The 11,114-nt window shown below is 39.9% G+C and overlaps 1 protein-coding gene across 10 annotated transcripts in view; it reads right to left on the reverse strand.

The window, feature by feature from the left end:
• acaca (acetyl-CoA carboxylase alpha) overlaps positions 1-3,013 on the reverse strand; it is a 35,433-nt gene extending 32,420 nt beyond the window's left edge. For 4 of the 10 annotated variants that reach the window (XM_020598744.1, XM_020598742.1, XM_020598745.1 and 1 more), the window contains exons 1-2: positions 2,345-2,465; positions 856-1,114 (exon numbers count right to left, since the gene is read on the reverse strand). In XM_020598744.1, coding sequence (XP_020454400.1) covers positions 856-1,114; positions 2,345-2,426 — 341 coding nt within the window. In that variant the 5' untranslated portion in view covers positions 2,427-2,465. Of the gene's footprint in view, positions 1-855; positions 1,115-2,344; positions 2,468-2,548; positions 2,599-2,794 lie in introns of those variants that run through there. The other 6 variants (XM_020598743.1, XM_020598737.1, XM_020598736.1 and 3 more) reach the window with 4 other exon arrangements.
• Positions 3,014-11,114: the final 8,101 nt, after the last annotated feature.

The following is an 11,114-nucleotide window of genomic DNA, read 5'->3' on the forward strand; positions in this document are numbered from 1 at the left end:
TGGCCTGATACTGCATTATTGCATCATTATTGGGGTTCCTGACATAATGCAAATGATCTCCCACTGAATGGAGGCTCAGATTAGAATCTACCTGTGAAACTACTATAGTTTGTTCTGTCCTATGAGAGGAAATATTGGAGTGGAGGAGGCAGACAGAGGCAAGGCAGAGAGACTAAAGACTGCTGCAAGCTTTAAACAAAGTTTTGGCAGCAATGAATAACTCCTTCCCTTTAGTCAAACATTCTCAAACCAACACTATAAAGGCTATGCATACACTTGATGCCAACCTCACAGACTCAGGGGGCACAGAGAAACCCTTTAGTAGTGCGCTGCTGGTGAAATCACATTTTTCACAAGTAGGGTAAAAAGGAGCTTGTGAAGGAGGACAGAGGCTGCTCCAGGTTTAAAAAGACAGGACTGGATTTGTATCTCATATTTCCATGCTTGATGGCCACAAAGAAGGAATGTAATTCTAGGATCCTAAAGGTACTAGTATATGTAAATGTAATGCATCACTTTAAAAAGCTATTAACAAATTACAAAAAAGTAAACAATCGAAAAACTACTCGAATGGCTATAGAGTCTGATGAAAAGTAAAACCCTAAACAGTAAATTTTCCCAAGTTGAAAAAGTCTTTTAATTAGTATGCATATCTGAGAAAAGTGAAGCTAGCGTTTAGTAGAACTGAGCATAACCATGCTATGTTTTCCTTTTAGAATACATACAAAAATTACAACAGAAAAACCTGTATCTGAATTTACAATCAGTAATATTACAATCTCTGTATTAAGTGAAAAATAAATAAACGTTAAGAGATGTAAACGTGATGCAGAAGGATCGAGTTTGGATTCTAACCTTAGATTGGGTGAGGGGCCATCGATGTGGTCGAAGCCCGTTTCACAGGTGCTGTCTGAGCTACTAGAGGAAGGTGACAAGGAACGCATCTCCTTCTCCTCCAGCTGCACGTCTGGCTTCCCTTGGATTTCATCCTCTGAGTTCTCCTCTGACACTGATCCCACAATGAAGTGAGAGTGCAATGCCGCAACAGCAGGGCTCTTCTTGGCAGCAGCGTTCTGTTGTGCCATGGTTGGGCGACACGAACAGGCTGCAAACACTGACAAGAAATAGAACAGAGGGGAAAGCAGTTATAAAGGAGATACAGAGTCCAAATACCAGGGTACAAAGAGACGTGAGATTAGTTTGGCTAGTATGTGGTTCTGTTTGACATATTGCAAAAGTGGGTTACATAAACCAAAGTATCTTATCAAAGCAACTGATTTTGCAACACGTGCATTTGGATGAAATAATGACATCTGTATGTAAGGCTGCTCATACTGTCAGAGTTGGAAAGTAACTAAGTACAATTATTCAAGTAGTGTAGTTAAGTTCAACTTTAAGATATCAGTACTTTACTTGACCACTATGATTTTCTGCTACTTCATACATCAACTTCATTACATTTTAAAGGCTAATATTGCACTTTTTACTCCACTATATTTATATGATATATTTAGTTACTAGTTACTTTTCAGAACCAGAATAATAAAACAAAATACATTACAATCACAAACTTTAGTGATCCTCAGTGGGAAATGCACAAGCTACCTGACAATAATTCATATTTTATAAACATTTAAGGTAGTAAACATTTGCTTTACCTTTAAAAGGTGCCACATAAATGTGGCATACACAATAATTATAATCCATTAATATGGTATATATTAATGTGAAATGTCCAATTTTGCATAATGGGTACTTTTACTTTTGGTACTTTAAATATATTTTGATTCTAATCATTTTACTTAACTAACATTTTGAATGCAGGCCTTTTATTGGCAACAGAGTACTTTTACACTGCGGTACTGCAAGTTTTACTTGAAATCTGAGTACTTCCACTACTGCATAATGTTACCTTTTCAGCCTTAAATAACTGCAAACCCATGAAAAAGCAAAGCTTATTTGCCAAAACACATAGTGTCAGAGTAGTACTCTATAAAACGTTCATAAACATCTTAAACGCAATTAGAGGTCCTGTTGCCATGTGACAAACTTTGAGGGTGCCTGCCACCTAAAAATGCTAACAAAATACCTTGTACCCTGTGTAAAGGTCAAAACAGTTAGACAACCTCAAATGCTGCATAAACTAATTTCAAAGCACAGTCTACTGAAAAGACCAACATCACTTATTTTAATACTGGAGAGCTTTATTTTCTCCTCCAGCAGCAAAATGTACGGTATTCATTAACGGCACCCTGGTGGCTTAACTACAACTGCCCTACTGTCTTCTTTTCTTCTACTTACTCCTGCGAGGAGAAAGAAACCTCTCAGGTATGGCACACCTTACCTATCGATAGCTGCTTGCGGGACCAGAAAAACAAGCCCAGCAGTGCAGCCAGACACAATGCTAATGTGAGCCAGGGAAACATCACAAACGTATATTGACAACTGCATTAAACATTAGCTTGCAGCCAGCAGACAAAAACGTGTGCTGCAAGCCATCTAATGTAATGACATACCTGGTGAACTGTTAGCATTAAGTCAACATTACCTAGTTTGACGTTAATTGTCAGGTCAAAGCTAGCTTACTAAACAGCAGCCGCAGATGCTACTAACAGAGATAGAGATGTTGGCTAGCTTAATTATCATGACACGGTAATGGCACTAATACAGTATTGCTGACTGCACTGCCGTAAGAGCGCCCGGTGTACTGCACGTTACAGCAGTGTGGTCGAAATCTTGTCAACGCAACTAATGACAGAGACTAGTAACACAAACACCACAGCTAGCAACTCACCGGTGGAGATGAACTGACACGTAATTATGGCAAAGTTCAACCGGAGAGGTCGATAAGGTAATTATGTCTGTCAGACATCTCCGTTTGCAGTGATGAGTTTAAAAAAAAAAAAAAATCACATCATGATGAGAGCCTCATCATGAGGTCACAGCTCCAATAGACGCTTAAACAGCAGAGAGTGGTGTGATATGATGATGCGCGAGCAGGTTACTCCTGGACATTAACCTCTGACCTTAGCTTCCGCTATAGAAATAGATTGGGAAGAACAGACTTCATATCCAAGCTGGCGCACCTAAGATAGCCGCAACAATTGGTGATTGGTCAAATTGTGCTATCTTGTTGAATATGCTAACTTACTAGCAGAGTCTATGGATTCACTAACCCCGCCTCCATCCCTCACGCTAACACTTATCCACTTTGTCAGTGTTTGTGAGTGTTAATAGCTCGTCTCGATGAGTAGCCTACCTTGACAGAACACCTGCATGTGAAAAATTAAATAAAGGCTGTATCTGAAGCAGAGTTAAAATGTTCATGTTCCTAATCCTTCATAGAACGTTCTTTTTAACTAAATTAAAACATCAAATGAGCAGCTAAACCAATGAAAGGCACCTGGCTCCAGATAAATAATCATTTTAAATAAACAAAGAAAACGAGATTAAAATAAAATAAACATGAGAAAATTGTGCAACACTGTGTAAAATGTAAAAGGGCATAGTTTTGAATCAACTGTAACCAATATATAATTTGTTCTGGGTAGACCAGATAGGATAGAATTACAATAGTCCATATAATGAACATTAAAGCATTCAACAGTCTCTGTATTATTCATAGTGAGAAATTGCTGCACTTTAGCAATATTTTTCAGAGGATAAGGAGCACATTTCGTGACAAACCCCACATGACTCTTAGAATGTTTATTCTAAGAGTTTCTGGCCTGCTGGGGTACGTGCAGGGGAATTTATTTAGTTTCTTTCTCTGAACCATTAGACCGTCCCTGGTAGGCTAGTGGTTGTCCGGGTTCGAATCAGGGTTGCGTCACGAAGGGCATCCGGCGTAAAACATGTGCCAAATGTCAACATGCGAGTCGTCAGTGTGACGATTCGCTGTGGCGACCCCTAAACGGGAAAAGCCGAGAATGACTTTCTTTCTTTCTCTGAGCCATTAAATATAACTAAAATTTCGGTTTTATCTGACAGTAATAATCACCTTTATTTGGCCAAGCATGTCACACACACAATGAATTTGTTTCCGGTACAGAACCGAGTCAGCCCTCTGCGGCACTAACTCAACTGATGGCTCTAACCATCAGGGGCTCAGTGTCTTGCCCAAAGACATATAGACCAAAGACATTTAGACGTGGACACATTTAGACGTGGACTGCAAAGACATTTAGACGTGGACTGCAGCCACTGTGATTCTAACCTCCAACCCTCCCTACGCACTTACCCACAGTCACTCCAATAAGACAAAACAATCGCAACTATTCGACAAGGCATTTTCATTGCATGTATTTAATTAGAAAATAAAGCTTGGTAGCTCAGTATTAAAGATGATACTTTATTCCAATTTTTTTGTTTTATTTCTTCTTTCTGAGTTTTTGCGATTGTTATAACTGTAATAAGTAGCCTACAACATTTCCCATTAGTCCCTATTTCATAATGAGGCTACTCTTTTTTCTGAAACTGTGTAAATCTAATGCATTCACGGCATCATCAATTGTTACCTGAAAGAATAAGGTTACATTTCGAGTGTACTGACTGTAAAGATTCACAGTCCTGTAAATACATATGATCTATTTCACCTAGTTCTAGGAAGGTCGTATTCGCAAAGGACCAATGAGATTCCAGAGGGTTTTTGTGGGCGGGTTGAGTTCTATGAAGAGCTTGTACTGGAAGAGGTGGTTCTTCGGCTATCCATGCTTCAGTGTGGAAATTATGTCTTGTTTTCCGCGTAATTAGTTAGATGTCTAGATAAAGACTTTAGTTTGCATGTTTTGTGAAATAAACGTTTAACAGTTGTAAACACACCAGGCTTACACAATAGGCTATTTAACAATTATAAGACCGCTGAAGATATAGTTTAGGTTTTTTTTCATGCCATTATGATATAAAGCAGTCAGGTGGCACTTAGTGAATGCAGTTTATCGCTTCGATTCTACCTTGTTTTAATGTTAAAAAACAAAGAATGTGAAATACTTTGCATTTGCATCGGCTGCATTAGTACATGTAGAACAGTGAGATAATTCAACATTAAATACTGAATTACAGACTTGCCTTTGTTATATAACTTAGCCTCACTGATATAACAGGTGTTTACCTGTCAGTATAATACAGTTAAAGAGCAGCACAAACTACATCTACCAAAATTATCATAAAGTTGCATCAAGACCTTTCTAATACAGTTTCAATAAAAAACAGAACACTATCACCTTCATGAAGGAGGATTGTGGCACTAATTACTGGCAGAGCTGCCAGTAATTCCGGTGAATGTTTGAGATTCACCTCAACATTTTGAGTAAGTACAGACCTGTAGTTACCTGTCACGGCAAGCAAACCTACATAACGCAAGCATATGTGCATAAAAAGTACATGTCTACAGAAAAATTTTATTTAGCTGTGGAACAGATGTTGCATTGATGTAGATCTTCTGTTTTTCAGACCGGGATGAGATTACACCAGTGGCAAGATCTCATGTTGCTGGTGAATCTGCACAAATTAAGTGTCCATATCCCAAGAGCTCTGAGAGCACTGATAGGTTCCTGTGCAATGGGGAGAATCCTTTCAAATGTGAAGCGCTAATACATACAACAGAACTGGACAGAGAAGGGGTTAATGGCAAGTTTTCTATAAGTCAGGACAAAGGAAACCAACACTTTTTTGTGCACATCAAAAATCTGAGCACAGATGACTCTGGGATTTATTGGTGTGGCTCTGATAGAACAAGGCTGCAAGACAAATACACCAAATTCCACCTTTCTGTAGGTGAGTACACTGAGAGCTCTAGTATTATATTCCACTGTACTGTATAACACAAACATACTATGATTAAACCTAATATGTTTATTAAAGCTTCGAAAATGAAGTGCAGTCCAAGTATTGATAGGTACAGTTACTAGTTATTTTTCATATTGAGATTTAATACATGAAAGGTCAGGTTACATTATTTTACAACTGGGTAAGTAGTTAAAGCTGTCTTTCCACCAACTGCAGCATTAAAGTAGCAGTCCTTCAGATTTCAGTCCAGGTTGATTTGGCGACATCAGTGGTTACCATGGTATTTTACACTCCAGTCAAGCAAACTTACACAGTATGTATGTGTACAAAGGCAATTTGAGTCCAGGGAATGGTGGACTTAACACTGAAAAGGCCTATATAGAGGAACTCACATAAATGACATACAGTAAATGGAGTTTGGCATCATCAAGACTTTAAAATTCTGCTTCATGTTAATACATCAGTAAAACAAAATGCAATGTATTCATCAATGTCATTGACATGGGCTGTTTCACTCAATTCCACTACAGTATTTGTACTTTATACATCTACTGCATACTTTTGATAGTTTAAAACCTTTTTTTTTTATTTTCATGGCACACTGGCATCTACCATACATTGGACTATGTAACTTTAAAAATTTGGATGCATGGCTTTCAGGCCCTCCAGCTCTGCAGGCAGTGGCAACACAAAGCTCTAGTCTGGCGGGCCCCCATGATGATCCTCAGACTTCGATAACTTCAGACAACTGCTGTTCATACCTGCCTATATGTACAATCACGTCTGCAGCACAAAAACACATATCCTCTCCTTTGTGCATGAATTCTGAGGACAGAGATAGTCTGATGATGGCCTGCGTTCTTTCACTGTTTCTACTGTTGTCCCTCAGATATAATGAGGATTGTCATTGCATTATGTCTGGGATTGTTAGTGTAATACCCCAGTTCTTTTATTGGACAGATCTGAGTAAGGAAGGAGTCCATCTTTCTTGATTTTAGTGCTGGTTTATTTAAAAAGCCACAGGTTTAAAGTCACAAAAGCACAACCCGGGTGGCTCCCTCCGTCAGACAAGCTGCTGGAAAAGAGAGCTCCCTGGAACACAGAGCCTAATACATTTATACGATTTCTTGGGCTAACCCTTTACGCAAATGGATATAGAATCATCACTAGTTGGAGACAGTCTGACGTCTCCTTCTCTTATCTTATGCTCCACATGTGTCAAGCATTAATCAGAACAAATGAAGAACTCCATGTGCGTGTATGTTGTTACATGGTGTGTAACTAAAACAATCATTCAGACATAAATCTAACACAAGATTAATACAAGAAAACAATTGACATCAAGATACACTTTACAGATTTAACGTTATCTTCTAACTTTGAAGCAAAGCACACTAGAGCAGACTTTGAATCTTACTAACTGCATTAATAACACATTAATGTCTATAATTATCTGACTGAATTATTAATTTCTAACATTAGTGATAGCTTTGGTTTTACTACTGCTACTGTACAGATACAAAATCCCATGGACACAAGGTGAGGGATGGAAACCTGGCACAAATGCTAGCCTGCAAGGAGTGAGGAGTAACTACAAGTAGCGAGAAAAAATATCTTACTGTTTCCATCTATTCATATGTTGTTTGTCCTTTGTGTTGTGTTGCTGGGGGCTCATCAGGGAAGACCACAACTGCTGCCCATAACACAGAGGTGTGTGTGGGTTTGCACATGTGAGCAACAACTGCATTTATCTGACTACTGCCCTTTCCTTCTGCAGGAAAATCCTGAAGATCATCCCAATGAGGAGATGCAGGAGTTGAACATGCAGATGAGCTCAGGGGATGCGCTGCCGTCCATTTATGCCATCATCAACCTTCCTGCAGACCCGCTTCACTATGTCAGCATCAGTCTGCAGAAGGAAGGAAACACAGTTTCTGACACAAAAGCAAAAAACAATAATATAAGGCCTCAAATGCCAAATGGATGTTAAACACTTTAACGCTATTATGTGATCATTGTTACATATTGCCATCTCTGACACACAAAAGAAAAACTTGCCTAAAAGTTAAATCTATAATTCTTCAGTTGTCTAATGATAGCAGTGCTATCTAAAACCACAGAATCCATAAGGTTAAAAAGATGACAAACTAATGGCCTCTCAAGCCATCTAGTGGATCACAACTGTAATAACATTGCATTTTTTACCTTATAGATATGCTGTATAGCAGAGTTGTAGCCCTGCATGTTTTGATGGGAAATACAGGCACTAGGAGGTAATTTCACTATCTTCACAGTTTATGATATGGATCATGTTTTCTTTATACAGTTGTAGTCTATACACCAAGTTGGCAGTTTATTAGGTACACCTAGGTAAAACTAATGTCATCTACAGCAGCCCTGCCACACACAATATAGATACCAGCTTTCATCAAACTCAATTTGACAGTTCTAGGTGAAAGGTTATCCAATCAGAATCGTTCTCTCTGCAGAGAGGGTAGTGAAATTATACACAACAAATGTCAAACATTTCAGTAAAAACCAAATGTATTCAGATGTCCCCCTCATGCTCATTCAGGTAAAATACATTTGAACGAGAGAGCACAAACTGCCAAACATCAGTAACAACAGTGATCACAAATGCAGTAGGACATACAATTTTGTACGGTTGAATCACATTTGCATTATGTTTAATTTCACTTTGGTTTGCCTTAAATCAGAGAGAAATGTGAAACCTCTTACAGCAGTGGACTGAATAAGATAGCTTTATGTGTACTTTTCTCCATGCACAAAAGCCGGTCAGTGATATCAGTATATTACTGGGTGAATATTTATGTTCAGCACTTCCACATAAATAGTTTCATCACTATCAGTTTAGGAATGGAGAGCATAACTGACAGGAGAAGAAGATACAGGGACAGAATCTCTCCTCTCATATGTTTCCATGTCCTGACATCAGTCAGTCAGGTTTCCATCCTGCTCTTTAAAGGGGATGAGAAGAGTTGGTTTGATTGGAAAGAACTAAACACAACCCAGACTCCACCTGCTCACAATGCATTCCTCTCTCTAATAATGTATTCTGACTCTCCTCCACACTGCACCCAATAATGCCGGGCTGCACACAGAAGTGTGCTGTGTCTCTGGTCACCAAAATTGCAAAACACTGAACATACATATATGTCTCTTGGCCCTGGAGTTTAGACATGAGTTTAGCACTGTGCTGTTTGGAAAGTAGGATAGAGCCCACAGTGTTTCATCAGGGATTCCAGTTTGAGATGACCAAATCCTGTTTTTACCAACTGCAGGCCTTGTCATAGAGCTCCCAATTCCTTTATTTAGATGCTTCTGCTAAAGTCATTACATTCACCTTGACCACCACTGTAAGACAAGAAAAGCACATCCTTTTAACTCAAGCAGTACATAACGTAGTGGTTCTCTACTTTGTAGTACTTTCTTTGGCAGCAATTACAGCTTGGCGTGTCCTTGGGTAGGTCTCTACAAGCTTTGCATGCCTGGACTCGGGCAGTTTATCCCAGTCTTCTAGGCAGATCCTCTCAAGCTCTGTCAGACTGGCTGGGAAGTATCTGTGAACTGTCAGCTACTCCAGTGTTGTTTTGACGGCATGCTTCAGGTCATTGCTGTGATGAAAGCTGAGCAGTTGCCCCAGTCTCAGGTTTCTGCACTCTGGAGCAAGTTTTCTTCTAGGACCTCTCTGAATTTGGCTGCATTCATCCTTCTCTCATCCTTCCCTGCTGCTGAGAAGTCCCGATACCAATGATGCTGTCACCACCATGCTTCACTGTAGGGATGGCAGTAGCAGGTGATGAGAACTGTCTGGCGTTTGCCTGACAGTGCTTGGAGTTCTGCCTAAAAGCTGCAGTGTTTGGCTCATCAGATCAGATAATCTTTTTCCTCATGTTCTCAGAGTTCATGTTCTCAGCTGTAATATCCTTTCACTCACTGTGGCCTCTGTCCTGTCGCTCTACCGTAAAGGCCTGATTGATGGACAGCTGCTGAGATGGTCATCCTTCCAGCAGGTTCTCCATCTGTGCAGAGGACTGTTAGAGCGACTGTTGGGTTCTTAGCCACCTCACTGACCAAGGCACTTTTCACGCAGTTACCCAGTTTGGGCGCTAGCCGTGGCCGCTAGCGGCGAGCGCTACACCTGCCCGATCTTCTGTTCTCCTGTGTCTCTCCTGTCATCTAAACGTGCGCCGTTCTCCTGCTCGACTTGGTCTCCTCAGCCATCATTGTCCTACCCTGGTTAGGAACTATACATGTACTCTGGTGAGTACATGTATAGTACATGCCACAAAATTACAACACAAGACCAATGGTTTTATAACCGTAGTTACATTTTTAATACAAGTGCCTTGGTTGGGAAGCATGAGCTCAGGTCTCCAAATATATTTTATGGTAACACCAACTTAAAATTAAATCCACCGCTGGAATTCACTCCTAATAATTTATTGTCATTTATTATCACGAACATTATTTTTTTAAATAAGATAAACTAGTTCTCAGTATATGGCTATAGATATGAACTTGGTCAAACAATGTTGCTGCACATCAGGACGCATCATCTCTAAGATACCTACAGGATGCAGCCAGGGTTGATCTGCAGTCGGTGTTTGTGAATCCAAATCCACGTTAAAAATGATATATAACACACAAAGCAGCTCAAGAGCCAAGACAAATAACAAACACCCTGCAGACGTTTCTATTAAAGCCGTTTTCAGATCAGACACAGTATGAGCTGCGCCTGCACTGGGGGGTGGGCACAACACAGGGGAGGAGGGTGCACATGCGCAAATTGTGCACGTTAGGCGCCAGTTGCTAGAAACAAAGATGCCCAGACTTCCCTCTCTCCAGACACTTCCTCCAGCTCCTCCGGGGGGATGCCGAGGCGTTCCCAGGCCAGCTGAGAGTTGTATTAAACCTTATTTAAAGTCTATGTGTTACCCATCATACACAGCTTTAAACATCACTACTCAAAAGTGTAAACCCATACTGAAACCATAAGAATATTAATAACAACTAAACTTAATAAAGACAGAGATAGTTTAACCTTTATAGTTTAACCTTTTTAGGAATTTTATTGAGATTTTAAAAGAGTAGTTGGAGTAATTAATTACCAAAGGTAATTAATTTGGGTGTTACTAAATGACATGACAATAGGCAAACAACCACATTTACTCCTAGGGGCAATTTAGAGTCTCCAATCAACCTAAGTTGCATGTCTTTGGTATGTGGGAGGAAACCGGAGCGCCCGGAGAAAACCCACGCAGGCACAGGGAGAACATGCAGACTCCACACAGAAAGGCCCCGGG

This window comes from Monopterus albus, unplaced genomic scaffold (assembly GCF_001952655.1).
Source record: "Monopterus albus unplaced genomic scaffold, M_albus_1.0 scaffold39.1, whole genome shotgun sequence".
NCBI classification, from domain to species: domain Eukaryota; kingdom Metazoa; phylum Chordata; class Actinopteri; order Synbranchiformes; family Synbranchidae; genus Monopterus; species Monopterus albus.